This window comes from Rhincodon typus, chromosome 21, assembly GCF_021869965.1.
Source record: "Rhincodon typus isolate 14 chromosome 21, sRhiTyp1.1, whole genome shotgun sequence".
NCBI classification, from domain to species: Eukaryota; Metazoa; Chordata; class Chondrichthyes; order Orectolobiformes; family Rhincodontidae; genus Rhincodon; species Rhincodon typus.
This window is the reverse complement of record NC_063352.1, coordinates 15,952,127-15,967,640: the sequence shown is the minus strand read 5'-3', so window position 1 is coordinate 15,967,640 and position 15,514 is coordinate 15,952,127. Positions and strand designations below refer to the sequence as shown.

The 15,514-nt window shown below is 41.5% G+C and overlaps 1 protein-coding gene across 1 annotated transcript in view; it reads right to left on the bottom strand.

The window, feature by feature from the left end:
• pkd1a (polycystic kidney disease 1a) overlaps nt 1–15,514 on the bottom strand; it is a 170,507-nt gene that overhangs the window by 99,087 nt on the left and 55,906 nt on the right. The window contains exons 2-6 of the mRNA XM_048609690.1: nt 10,488–10,559; nt 7,307–7,378; nt 5,819–5,890; nt 3,464–3,642; nt 236–880 (exon numbers count right to left, since the gene is read on the bottom strand). Coding sequence (XP_048465647.1) covers nt 236–880; nt 3,464–3,642; nt 5,819–5,890; nt 7,307–7,378; nt 10,488–10,559 — 1,040 coding nt within the window. The remainder of the gene's footprint in view (nt 1–235; nt 881–3,463; nt 3,643–5,818; nt 5,891–7,306; nt 7,379–10,487; nt 10,560–15,514) is intronic.

The window sequence follows — 15,514 nt, the reverse complement described above, 5'->3', positions numbered from 1 at the left end:
GAGGAACACAGCGGGCCAGGCAGCATCAAAGGAGCAGGAAAGCTGATATTTTGGGTCGGGACCTTTCTTCAGATTTTTGAAGAAGGATCCCGACCCGAAACGTCAGCTTTCCTGCTCCTTTGATACTGCCTGGCCTGCTGTGTTCCTCCAGCTCCACACTGTGTTATCTCTGACTCCAGCATCGGCAGTTCTTACTATTTCTGAATCTATTAATCAGGTTTGATTTTCCACTCACCTTTTATTGTACCATTACTAGATGTTGTAATACTCCACGATGCTGTAACACTGTTGCTGTTCCAGTTTTGGATCTTAGCATCAATGCTTTTATTTGTCTGCACAACAGGAGGACAATGCACCTCCAATCTTCCTGGAGGAATGGCGACGTGTATTTCTACATGCAGAGAGGTAGGCTTGCTGCCTACACAGAATGCGACACTGACCAGGTATGTCCCTGGGAGACCATATTTGTGGAACACCACATGGCTGGTAGTGTTAAAAGGTGGAGACAGATCTCCAAAGTCCCACTGGAAAGTGCTAATGTTAATTAAAGTCTTAACAGTCAGGCGTGCAGCCTCAAAAAGGCTAAAAGTGCGTAGGTCAGCAAAATTCGCAACTGTAACTTCGAATGCTTGTTCAATAATAGTGCAGCCACAGACCTGAATAAACTCTCTATCTATCTCTTCTTGTATACAAATAGCATCTGAATCTGGTGCCAGTTCAGAACCGCATAGACAATGACTTTCATTGTCCAAGGCAGCATACCGCTCACCCTCAATGAAACATAATGCTGTGCAGTTTTCTCTGCTGGAGATCCAATTTGACACCAAGGATAAATTGACTAGAGATTGTCTATCAGGTGAGCACGCTGCAAACTCGGACCCTAAGAAAAAAGATAAGAAGAAATTTTGGGTGTAAAGCCCAGTAATTCATCCAGAACATTGTGAATATTATCAAAACATACAACAAAATATATCTAAACCCTAAATGCATAAAGTACAGTCAGCAATTACGTGGAGTGGCTGGAGTTGTCCTCCTTAGAATCAAAGATACTTTCAGTAAGAAAAGAAGCCATTTGGCCCATTGCATTCCTTCCAGCCAACAAAGTAGTCTTCCAGCCAAATTCCACTTTACAGCTTTTGATCCATAACATTCTAAGTTATGGTAGTTCAAACATGTATCCAACCGCTTTTTAAAAGTTAAAAGGATTTCTGGCTCCCTGACCCTTTCAGTGTTCCAGATTCTCACCACCTTCAGAGTGAAAGGAATTCCTCAAATCTCCCCTATATCTATGCCCCATTATTTCGGATCCTTCAACCAAATAAGAATAGTCTTCCTATCCACTCTCTTGATCCCCCTATCATGTTATGCACCCCATTGAAGTCTTTGCTCAGCCTCCTATGTTCCAAAGAAAAGAAACCTAGTCTTTCATCATAACTAAAATTCCTCAGTTCAGGCAATATCCACAAAAATTTCCTTTGGACCCTCTCAAGAGCAATTACTCCTATCAATAGTGATCCAGAAATGGACACCGTATTCTAGATGTGACTTTTTAAAAAAATCATTCACAGGATGAAAGTATCAACGGTGAGGCCAGCATTTATTATTATTTAAAGGACATTGGTGAACCTGAGGGATTTTTCCCCTAATAATCAACAATGATCATCATTAGACTCTTGATTCCAGATTTTTTTTTGTTATTGAATTCAAATTCCACCATGTGCCATGGCAGGATTTGAACCCAGGTCCCCAGAAGATTACCTGAGTCAACAAGCCAACAATAATACCACAAGGCCATTGCCTCCCCTCATAGCCAGTATTTTATATAGTTTCAACATAAAGTCCCAGCTCCTGTAATTTTATACCTGGGCTAATAAAGGCAACTATTATATATGCATCTCTGATGGCGTTATCCAACTGTCCAATCACCTTCAGCAACCTGTGGACATGAAATCCAAAGACACTCTTCCTCTAAACACCTGCTGCTCCTTGTTTATTGCCTTGCAGCAATTAGCTGAAGAGGAGATTTGTTTGAGATGCTTAAAATCATGAACAGTTTTGGCAGAGGAAATGAGGAGAAACTGTTTCTAACAGCAGAAGGTCAGCCATGATGAGCATTTTGGAAGAGTTTGCGGACAGTGAGTTGTTATGAGCTTGAATGTACTGCCTGAAATGTGGTGGAAGTCCGTCACTGTCAAAAGGGAGTTGGATACATACATTCAAAGGAAGAAATTTACAGGAATGCGAAAGTGGGACTAGCTCAAAGGGGCTGCACAGTCATTCTGGGTTGAATGACCTCAATCTGTTCTTTATCATTCCATGATTCTCTGATTCCACATGCAGTCTCACAGCATCTGTTATTTGAACATTTATGGCATATGCAATAAATGACTGGTATGTAACCGAGACTGTTTGCTGTGAGAGATCATAAATGCCAGAGGAAAACTAATTTTCCCAACTCTCAAGAATTAATCAGTTGTATGATTGTTTAACTTAAGAATTGTTTAAAAGTGTTGTAATGGCATCAATATAAAAGTGATTGAATTTGCAGCAGAAATTTTCAGAGTTCTTTTCTGCCATCTCACACACTCTGTCTGTACTGTTAAACATTTGTGGAGACACATCAAAGATTTAAGTAATCCCTCCTAGCCTGTTTCAGTTGAGTTTTTTTTTGTCTATTGGCCACTATCGCTTTTGATAATGATGAACAAGACTTCAGCCAATGAAAATAATTACTTTTACAATCATGCTTGAATCCTCTGTAGAAAAACTGAAAAACACAAAGACTACTTCAGTTTCTTAATCACCATCACAGCCTCAGGATAACCCCATTATTATCCGCCTTTATAGCAACTCAGTTATCCAAAGAAAATTTTAACAACAGCTTTAAAGGCTCCCAGCTATCATCCTAATTGCTGTTTGCCTCTTTGCAGTTGTCTTTTATAGGATCCTGTTATGTGGATGAGCTGGTAACAGCCTCCAGTTTTCAGTTTGATACTGATGGAGTGTTGCCAACCCTCCAATCCATCATCTGGAGTCTCCAGGAAACAGGGGTGAGCAACAGCCAGAGAACAAACAAAATAGGGTGCTTAAAAAAATTGCACTTTTCCCACTGTCTTTAATTAATTTTGGTTTATCAGTTCTGAAAGTAGAGGAGGTGGAATATAAGCTGTTTGCCTAACAGTCAGGAATTGGCCAATCAACAAACAAAATCATTCCAATCGCATGGATGGACATGTCAGGTAACTAAAGGCAGTAGAGTGTGAACTTCTGATGAACAGTCAGAAATATTAACTCTGCTTTCTCTCCACAGATGCTGCCAGACCTACTGAGTTTCTTCAGCAATTTCTCTTCTTGTTTGCTATATGCTTGTTGCTCTTTTTGACAGAGTTCAATGCTTTCTGGGTGAATTCGTAAGATAATAATTGACGAACTTCAACACTTGGATAAAGTGACAACTACTCACCGTAGAGAAGGCTTGAAAAATTAACATTTAACACAGACACATCTTTCAGCTTTGAAGGTTTGGCACACTTTATGAACTCACTATCCACGATGATCACACCATTTGCTTCTTCCTCACTCATCCAGGCTGGTAACCACGAAAGGTTACAGTCACAGACAAACTCATTAAAACTCAAGTTTCTGAAATATCAGAACAGTAAAAGTTAGTGTTATTTGTTTACTTGGTTTGTAAAAAGCAAAAGAACTAAAGGAAATCTGTTAACAAGCTCTTTGAGTTCATAAACTCATGCCCAATTCATACTTTAAGTGCGATGAAATATTCACATTGCTTTGCTCAACATATAATACAAGGTGTGCAAGTAAGACCTTCATGTCTGTGTAGGGTTGCTTGTATAAAGATAATAGGATTAGATAAAGAAAGGTTGGGCAGGGATTCATGTGATGCATAACACTAGCTTGAACTAGCTGGGCTGGAATGGTCTGTTTCATGCCGCACAGTCTAAGCATCCTATGTAATATCTTTAGATTTAATGTTCTGTATAAAAGGGAAGTTGCAGACTTGTATTCACTCAGGCTTGACAGCAATATCAGGAGTTGCTATTACTTGGAACAGTTCATCAGCATCATTGGCGTCTCCTTCACTAGCCTCCCAGTGATAGGATCTTAACATGAGCTTCCTGAAACAGCAGGCTAGAGGCCTGATTTTTACCTTAGGATACTCGTGCTGATGCTGTTTATTTTGGCATTGAGGAATGCTCCCCACCATAAATACATACAAAAGGATTTGCCTTGTCAACAGCACCCTGCTGATTGCTTACTCCCATATTGCCATCTTCCAACTTCAGTGTAATCTACCCATTATCTAGAGTTTATTTGCTGCTCGCACCAGGGTCTTGGAAGCCTTTGGGAATATTTCTGGGATTTGGAGACCAACACGGCTTGATTGATCTCCTATGCTAACACACATTGAACCTCTGCTGTCCACAAGGAAATCAGCCTCCGCAAAGAACACCAGTGGCTGACAGTTCACGAAGCACTCCCACTGACAAAAAAAAAACAAGTCTACAATCCTGGATCCCTTAGCGGAACACACACCACACTCTAAAAAACTGACGACAGCACCATCTCTCAATGATACACTTTCTGGTGACTGCAAACATTATCAACTGCAACCTGGTAAGTAAACCAAGTGGTAAAGTCTTTGAATTTCCACCTTCTGCAGAGAATCTGGACTCAACTGCTCAACCTCAACTGCTTGAGGATGGGCCGGGGAAGATGTGACCACATGCTCCACATGTGGAATGGAATGATCAGCTGAAGTTAGGACTGTGGCCATGGCCCAGACACTGAATTTCAGCCCCGAGAGATTCACTCCTTGTGGGCATCCCAACTGTGGAAGCCATTGAATGGATTGTTAACCTCAACATCAAACTCTAACTGCTTCTATGGCCACATGAAGTTACATTTATATTTGATTTTGCAAAGGAATATAGGAGGATGAAGGAGGGCTACCATCTGTGTCGACTCACTTATGTCCAGCACTGGTGGGAAGTGAACCCATTCAGGGAATGTCACGCATGTTGTTTTAATTAAAACTCTGCTCAGAATATTATAGATCTGGTTCAAGCTACAGCCATTCTTCTAGGATTCTTCAAAATCTGGAAATATTCCATGCCAGACAGTAAACTTTGCCCAAAACAGGATATTACAAACAAGTTCAATCATTTTTGGGATATTCCACGCAAGTTCAATAATATTCAAGTGTAAAACAGTCTTGGTAAAAATTAGATTAACCATACATTTGAAAGGAATAACAACCCATGGTTTTTATTTCCCAGCTTCCAGATTGAATCTTGACTTGGCGATCATGTTTCCGCATATAACTGTCCCTTGCATCACATCCTGTCGGTTCTGTCTCTCTCTCCCACGGGGTGAAAAGGAGTTGCCTTGTTTATCAATGTTTGATGCGTTTCCATGGAGAAGAGCAGACTTTCATACCCCCAAGACACAATATAACACAACAGTGATCTATTTTAGCTTCTGTGTCTCATTCATGACAATCAAGGATGGTGGGGCTTGTGGGAAGGAGTGGGGGCTTGCAGAAGAGGAGATTTGCAGATGTTGATGTAAGCTTATGAGCCAAGTTTAGCATGATGTAAAATCAGGCCAGTTACCCGCTGATACAGTTCATTTTCTCCAAAAAAATTAGTGATTCAAAACAGGACTTTCCACAATGTTTGAAGGTTATTAGTCAGAGCTGCTCTTCATTTTACTTACTTTAAGTGTATTTGTCAAAATTCATTGCTGTACATAGTTAGATCATCAATAATGCTATAGGGAATTCCAGAAAACTTACATTTTACTTAAATTAAATAAATCTGCAAATATTCCATCTTCTAAAGTAGATATCTGATTGTTGCTTATGTCTCTGCAAGGGAAGATTTGGAAATGATTAGAATTTTGGCCTTAAAGAATTCCTCATATCACACGGCTCCAAGCATTTATCATCCAAGAGCAGTTTGCTCTGTAGTGCATACAGTTGCAGCAGCAATATCTGAATCCTATTGATAATAGTTGAATCTAAGCTGCAATTAATGTCTTTGCTTTCTGTAACAACATATCATTTCCATGATCTGAATCTACTTCTGTACCCACAGTGTGTACCATCTACAAAATGAAATTGCAGCAAACTTTAACAGAACCTTCCAAACCATTGACTCCATCACCAAGAAGAACAATGGCAGCTGGCGCATAGGAGCACCAGCAGGGGAAGCAGCTAGAAGTGAAGGCCATGTGATAAAGACCAGACTTCCAGGAAGACATCCAAATGAAGTTGGATGCTGCCTCATGGTGCCAAGGACATGGGTTCAATTCCAGCCTCGGACGACTGTCTATGTGGAGCTTGCACATTCTCCCCGTGTCTATGTGGGTTTCCTCTGGGTGCTGTGGTTTCCCCCAACATTCCAAAGATGTGCAGGTTAGGTAGATTGGCCATGCCAAATATGTCTGTAGTGTATAGGGATGTGCAGGCTAAGTGGATTTGCCATGGGAAATGCAGGGTTACAGGGATAGGGTACAGTAGATGGGTCTGGATGGGATGCTTGTCGGAGGGTTAGTGTGGATTTGATGGGCCAAATGGGCAGCTTCCGCACTGTAGGGATTCAATGATTCTAAGTAGGAAGACGGCAAGATAACTGTCAGTGTGAGTTGCTAAAACTGCAAACAGAAGTGGCCCTTGTTTTATTTAATCTGTGATCGGGCAAGGCTGCCCCTTTATCTTAAAAAAAACTCCCTTTGTCGCTTTTGGCAACATTGGAAAGCAATGCACTCATGGTAGCGGCCGGCACTGCAAAAATGTAACGGCATCACGCACGTCATATGATGCCAATCTCATTAACCTATTACCTGATTCTGCTCCCTTAAGTATGGGTGGCTATATTCATTGTCTGCCATCACTCACCAAAAACTCTCAGAAGTGACAGCCAATATTGGGAAGTGGCTAAAAGACTCCTCATGGTATATTCTTCTTTCTGCCACTATCCTGGAAACCTGCCCTATAATGGGGTTTCTCAGCATTTGGCCATCAGGAACTACCTTTGACTCGATATTGAAGGCTAACTTTATTGAGATGTAAACAGACACAATTATGACCATTAATCTGAATAATGAAATCGAATTAGAATGAAAGATTACAATAGTAGTCATGATTTTTTTCCTTCCCAAATGTACTGACAGATTTCACACTGTCCCAACCCTGAATGAATTGTATCGTGTCAAAGGTATAGAATCGTTTAGAGGGTACAATGTTTTTCAGAGCTATGAAGAAAATTCCCTGAAAACTTACATATCTGATAAACATCTTCTACCAGCGAAGATTTCTTTAAAAAGACTACTAATATTATTGCCCTGAAGATACCTGGGGAGCAAACAGAAAATACAATGCATGAACTTACAGCAAAGATTTCATCTAATTTTTCCAATTGATGTGAACTTGTGTTAATGCTAATAACAAATGTCTGTAATGTTGGTTGAAAGGAATTCTCTCTATTATATTTATGCAATGTTAAACATAACATATGTAACTCAACACTTAAATATTAAGTAGAATAGGTTGCCATTATAATTATTTGAACTGATAATTTAGGAGGTCTTTATGATATATAATCTTGTGTACTTTACACCATGTTGATCCATCAAGTGATTCACATTTTTGGCTTTAAAAGCAATTCTTCAACCACTTGAAGTTTTGAAACAATGGAAAGTGGTTCCAGAAGAGTCAAGCATTTGGAATGACCCCTTGTTAACACAAGTTCTAAGTTATCAACATCAACTTTATTTACTCATTTTTGGACCCTAAACAGCTGGAAAGTGAACACATTGATTTGGATTTTGCTGTGATAGTGATGGTGAAATTATCTGTGCTTGCCTTCATTCCTGCACAAACTGACAGCAACTTCAGGAACGTGGACATGCAGAAAGTAAAGCGGAAATTCAGAAGTTGCTGTCAATGGGTCAACTGTCATATGTAGGACAAGAAATTCCACCAAAGTGCTATTAATCTTAACAGCTGAAAATTTAAGTTAAAAGTGAAGAATATTAAGCACTTCTAACTTCCTGCTTTGCTGTGTGTGAATAACTTATTGCGTTTGGCTGCATTGCCATTTCATGCAAAGTCATGCCCTTGGCTTGACACAACATGAAAGCTGTTCTCAAGAAAGGGGAAAACCAAGACATGTATATCACTAGTGGCAAGAGGTGACCTTTCTTCACCACTGACCACAAATTCCAAACCAGTATTTTCCTTTTTAAGTGGGTGAGATACAGTTGAGGCCTTCCATGTTTGATGGCATGTAGACAGACTTTCTCTACTCTCAGCAATCCCGAACACACATCCAGGCACTTTTGTCACAATGACTTCTCAAGACTTAAAATTGCCTACTTAAAAAAGGATATATTTGCATCAGAAGCCATTCAGAGAAGGTTGAGGAAACATTGAACAGATTGTGTCTATTCCTATTGGAACTTTGAAGATTAAAAGGAGATCCTATTGAACCACATAAGATGCCGAGAGGGAATCGAGGACGAGGGATTCAAATTTCCTGTAGCACCTACACTAGTGGCTTTGCAACAGATGTACATAGGGTCGCAATCTAAGGCCTTTCTGACTTGCAAGGCCACAGAAAATGACACAGGGCCCAGAAAAGGAGAGGAAATGCCTTTGTGCAATCAGAATCTTCAATATTTCAGCTTGATGACCCACTGTCACCACTGCCCCCTCCAACTCTGTTGGGAGCTGACAATCTAGCCTAACCCATATAAGCTTGAGCAGTCTAACAGGAGTAGAGGATGAATTAGCAGAGGAGCAGCTAGAGGTTTGTGAACTTTCATCAAGAACATCAGTTAAGTTGCACTTTTGTTATGTACTATAGAAGATATTTAAATTTCAGTGTGGAAACTGCACTTTGTTCCTTCACGTACTTTATGAAAAAAATAAATCTGCTATTCCCAGGCTAACTCAGCCTTGCTTGTAACTATATTATGTGAATGCACAACCCATCGACACAGACCAGTGATGCAGTTATGTGCTTGACTGTTCAAAATTTCCTCAGTCCTCGAGTACGGGATGCTGGTCAGAAATGAAGTTTTCTGTTACAAATTTCCAACAGTGTTAACAGTCTGTTTAGAAATGGGGAGGGCTTTGCAGTACAGGCAGAGTTTCTGGTGACATTATGGCTGCAGAATGGAGAGAAAATACCCTAGAACTCATGCCCTTGCGCTCTGCCTCCATCCACAGAAACACTGCAAAGGAAGAAGGTAGCTGTCCTAGAAAAGAACAATAACCTGCATTTCTGCAGTGCCTTTGACCTAATGGAACCTTACCCAAAATGCTTTGCAGGAAGAAGAACTAGGGAATTAAAGGCAGAAAGACGCATAATGAAACAATAGGTCTGGAAAGCCTGGTCAAATTAGTAGGTTTATAGAGCACCTTAAAAGGAGGCAAGAGAGGTGGAGAGACTTATGAAGGATATTTGGAGTTTATGGCCATTTGTGGAGTGAAGGTACTCAACAACATACATCCCAGCATTGGAGGAACCCAAAATTCTTGAAGGAAAGAAAGGGGATGGGGTTGATAACAAGTGAGCTCACAGAGGGATTTGAGTACAAGAACTTGAATTTTAAATTTGAGACATAAAAATGGATATAGTCAGAAACTTTTCAGCTGAATAGAAGGGTCAATAACCAGGGGCACAGTCTGAAGGTAAGGAGCAAGATATTTGGAGGGGATTTAAAGAAAAATATTTTCACCCAGAGGGTGGTGGTAATTTGGAAGTCATAGCCTAATAAGGTGGTAGAGGCAAGAACCATCAAGACATTTAAGAATATTTAGATAAGCTCTTGAAATTTGATGGTATACAAGGCTACATGCCAACTGCTGGAACATGCAGTTGGAATGACAGATGTTTGATGGTCAGCACAGACATGATGGGCCAAAGGGTCTTTGTCCATGCTATAAAAACTCCCTAACTCTCTGACACTGGTGCACCAGGAACGAGTGTAGATCTGCAAATGCAGCGACACAAGTTAGGTATTGGGCAAAAACTTGAATGAGCTCAAGTTAATGGATGAAGGAAGATGGGAGGCTGGCCAGGAGACGAAGTAGAAGTAACCAAAGCATAAAAGGGATGTTTTTGTTAATTAGATCTTAGGAAAGATGTATTTCTGAATGTTCTAAGATTAGAGCCTGTACTGTTTGTTTTGCCCTGTGATAAGAGTTTAAATATTTGTCTTTGTGAGAACATTGCATTAAGCTGTTCCTGAATCAATGTCACATAGTTGAATGGGCCCATTCTGATCACTGTAGGATATGTGCACTCTGATCTCTATTCTGAACCCGAAGAATTCTCGATGCAGCTACAACAGTTTTGTGTATCATGCAAAGTATTAAACTGCTTGCCTGAGCAAAACCATAACTTTGTTTATTATCAACAAAATATGACAATTCCATCAATAAATGAATCACTTACAACTTCTCCAGGGAAGTCAGATTGTCCAAAAGGTTATCATCTATCGAGATAATGCCATTGTATGAAAGATCCCTGGAAGGCAATAAATAGACATTTAAATTTTAACAACTGTCACTGCTTGCTGACTTTCAGTGGCTCCCAGTAATGCAAACTTTCAATATTAAAATTCCCATCTTTGTTTTCAAGTCCTTCCATGACATCACTTCCTCCCAAGTCTGTAATATCCTCAAGCCCTACAACCCTCTGGGATATCTGCAGCTCTTTAATTCTGACCTCTTCAACATCCCCATTTTAATTGCTCCACAATTTTAGCTGTACTTCAGCTGCTTGGAACCAGAGGTAGGGAATTCTCTCCCCAGACTTCTCTATTACACCTTCTTCTTCTAAGACACACTTTATAAATTACCTCTTTAACCAAGGTTTTGGTCATCTGACCAGTATCTTACATGATCCCATATGTTTTATAATGCCTCTGGGAAATGCCTTCAGATGTTTTACCACTCTTTAGGTGCTACATGAACTTAGGTTGGTGTAGGAAGATTCTCATTTACAGAAAAACAAGCTGATTAAGACCATAAGAAATAGGAACATGAGTACACCATTCAGCCCCTCAAGCCTGCCTCACCATTCAATAGGATCATGGCTGAAACTTCATTTCTAAATATAAAACATAGGAAGACACAATAGGAGGAATTTTAATCTAACACACTCATTTGGGAGCTGATGGACTCAGTGCAATGCTAGTTTCACACACTACCCCATTTCACCCTGGAGAATAGGACTGAAAAGACTTGTAATTAATGTTCCACCCAATCCTAAGAGATTCCAGCCAGCAAGTTTAGTTAAAATTACTCCCCGTGTAATTGTTTAACCTCAGATTTTGGCTCCCTAGGAGCTCCACATGTTTATCCGGCATGTAACAGAGCCAGTGAACTATAAAGTTCCCAACGCCAGTCCCAAAGCTCTCCTGAGGCACCTCACTTTAACCAGGGAGGGTTGATAAAGTATGCAACTGACCTTGACATACTTAAACAAGGATGGCTGGAAATCAGGCAGTGTTTGCAGGCAGGGCTGGGTGGTCATCTCAAGCCCTCCCCAATTTGAAATATTAATATGTGGGTATCAGTAAAGGTGGAAAGACTTCTGCTGCTATAGCACATTTTGCAACTTCGGGATGTCCCAAAGAGGCCAATTAAGTTATTTTTTAAAAATTCATTCACCATATGTGGGTGTTGTTGGCAAAGCTAAAATTTATTTCCCATCCGTAGCTGTCCTTGAAATGGCAATGGCGAGCTGCCTTCTTGACAACTGAGTAACTTGTTGGCTTTTAATAGTCAACAACATTGCTGTGCATGTGAAGTCATTGCAGACTAGGTCAGGTAAGGACAACAAATACTCTTCTCTAAAAGACATCAATGAACCAGATAGCTTTTCTTCTGAAAAGGTTCCAAGGTCAACATTAATGAAACAGCTTTCAAAAGCCAAATTTATTGAATTTAAGTACCTCAGCGGCTGTGGTAGGATTTGAACTCATATCATTACTCCAGGCCTCTAGATTACTAGTCCTGCAACATAAACATCATGCTAATGTTACATCACCACCACGGAATCACTGCTGTAAAGCAGGAAACGTGGTACTGAACAGTGGGATCCCACGCACAGCAGTTAGTCACCAAATAACTATCTTCTTAAGGCAGCCAGAAAGCTGCTTTGCTCAGTGTTCAGGCCATGGGACGGATTGGCCTTGATCAATGACCCCACCTTCACCCCAAACCCAAACTGAGGTGACAAGCTGCCAGTGAAGTAGCATCTATTGGAAATGCTGCACGGCAACAAGCGACGCTGCAGTTGAATTTGTCCCAGCGTTGGTGGGCTGAGGCCTTTCACTTTTCCTTAATTGGCCACTTAAGGGTCTCAATTGGTGTGGGGTAGGAAGATCAGCCACGGGCCCTACCACCCAAAACTGAATTCTGATGGAGATGGGAAGGCAGCAGGGATTGGGAGCACCACCACACCATGCCCAAGTAAATGCCCTTCCCACCTCCAAGCTCTCCATGTTCAGAAAGAGGGCTGTTTTGATGCAGTTATAGTCTCCCCATCTTTGAGCCAGGAGGCATGGATTCAAGTCCAACCTGATCCAAAAGTGTATAAATACATCATTGAACAGGTTGGTTAGAAAATACCCCTACCTCTGGTGAGGGCTCTTATGGCATAGTGGTAGTGTCCCTACCTCTGGGCCAAGAGGTCTGTGTTCAAGTCCCACCTGCTACTAAAGTGTATAGTAACATCTCTCAACAGATTAATTAGGAAAATATCTCCACTTTCGGGGAAGAAGATTCTGACTCAAGTCTCTGGGAAGCAGGGAAAGGTTAAATGCAATTTACTACAGCAGGTTTGTAATGTTACTTGTGTTTGTTGTAACAGGAGGGGATCTGAATTCCTACTTTGTGGTAAATCTACTGACATCTCTGCAGCCACAAACTGCATATGACTATTCTGGACTAATTGAGCAATAGAAATTGACTAATTGATAAGTGTTCCTTCACCCACTGACCAATAACATAGCTTAAAGCCATGGAAATTGGCACAAAGAAGAGGAGAAGTTTTATATGAGTCTGTTCTATTCAGTAGGTGCAGTTTTCATGGCCATGCTACACCCAACACTCCTTCCTATGAAACTACCTCAACAGGTTTGATGGCGATGATGGCATTCTCAATTTTTGCTATTGCTGCCCAGCTTAAACATATGACATTAAAAGAAAATAACCGACAGGAAGAGAAGCAGTTTTTAATCACATTGGTAACAGATGCACCAACCCTCACTGTGAGCAGCAAGTATATGATTCAGTAGTCAGTACCGTCACCTCCAATTCCTTCAGCTATAGATTTATATCCTACTCCAAAGACTACTGCACAAAATCTAGCCAGATATTTCCAGTACTGAGGGAATGCTGCATTGGCAGCTTTCTTGTTTTTATTAAACCTGTGCTCTCAGATAAATGGAAAAATGATTTTTTTTAAAAAAAAGAGCAGGGCAGTTCCCTCTGGCATCTTGCTTTGGATTTAATCTTAAAAATCAACATTAGGTTAAAAAAAAAGCATTATCTGGTTTTTCTTTCATATTAGTAGTTGTGGGATCTTGTTATGTGCAAATATGTTGCCATGTTTTCTACATTACAACAACATAGATTAATAACCTATGATTGGAATTACTGTCAGCTCACTGGTCAGCCAGTGTTACTGTAGGAAACATTAACCTATCGATATTTGCACAAGCAATGGTAAACATTGGAAAGGTAAAACTGGGAAACAGCCTCTTACAGAGACAAGGTTTGAATCTGAACCTTAGCTACCAATCTCAATTATAATACCTAAACTGACAAGATTCTGCAGGTGCTCAGGCTCATTATTGTATGACCATGGGTGGATTTAAGATATCTGTGAAGGAGCCTAAATTATTCTAAACATGAGTGCTTCTGCTGTAGACTGTTGGGGGTACTCACTATACTGCACATCTTCAGACCCATGACAAACATTCTCCTAGCTACAAGAAACCTGTACATATATGCAAAGGTAGCGAAGGAAGCTGCAGAAAGAAGCCACGCCTTCTTTGTTCAAACTCAATTGATCATTACCATTGCATGAAATTTGCAAATATTAAGCACTATTGCCAACCACTTTGTTTCTATGATGTGGACATGCTGGTGTTGGGCTGGGGTGGAAAAAGTCAGAAGTCACATGACACCAGGTTATAGTCCGACAGATTTATGACAAAGGGGCAGCGCTTCGAAAGCTTGTGATTTTAGATAAACCTATTGGACTATAACCTGGTGTTGTATGACTTCTGACTTTGTTTCTACAATGCGATGCATCCACATGTGTACGTTGCTTTTTAATCTCTCCCTTCCAAAGTCTGGATTATTTTAAGGAATTAAAACAGCAAGCCCAAAATCCATGCTAAAATAATAGACTGGCCACAGTTAGAACAAAAACAAAGTTACTGGAAAAGCTTCCTGTCCCGCAGTCCCGACCAGTCCCCCTCCACTGACACCCTCATCCGCTTAGCCGAACTCGTCCTCACCCTCAACAACTTCTCTTTCAATTCCTCCCACTTCCTACAGACAAAGGGGGTGGCCATGGTTACCCGCATGGGCCCAAGCTATGCCTGCCTCTTTGTAGGTTACGTGGAACAATCCCTGTTCCGTAGCTACACTGGCCCTAAACCCCACCTCTTCCTCCGTTACATTGATGACTGTATCGGCGCCGCCTCAAGCTCCCACGAGGAGCTCGAACAGTTCATCCACTTCACCAACACCTTCCACCCCAACCTTAAGTTCACCTGGACCATCTCTGACATCTCTCTCTCCTTCCTGGACCTCTCTATTTCCATCTCTGGCAACCACCTGGAAACCGATATCCATTTCAAGCCCACCGACTCCCACAGCTACCTAGAATACCTCCTCCCACCCACCTTCCTGCAAAAATGCCATCCCCTATTCCCAATTCCTTCGCCTCCGCCGCATCTGCTCCCAGGATGAGGCATTCCACTCCCGTACATCTCAGATGTCCTCGTTTTTCAAGGACCGTAACTTTCCCCCCTCAGAGGTCGAGAATGCCCTCGACCGTGTCTCCCGCATTTCCCGCAACTCATCCCTCACACCCCCTCCCCGCAATAACAACCAAAACAGAATCCCCCTCGTCCTCACGTACCACCCCACCAACCTCCGGATCCAACGCATCATCCTCCGACACTTCCGCCATCTGCAATCCGACCCCACCACCAAAGACATTTTTCCCTCCCCACCCTTATCTGCTTTCCGGAGGGACCACTCTCTCCGTGACTCCCTTGTCCGCTCCACACTGCCCCCCAGCCCCAACACACCCGGCACTTTTCCCTGCAACCGCAGGAAGTGCTACACCTGCCCCTACACCTCCCCCCTCACCCCAGGCCCCAAGAAGACTTTCCATGTCAAGCAGATTTTCACCTGCACATCTGCTAATGTGGTATACTGTATCCGCTGTTCCCG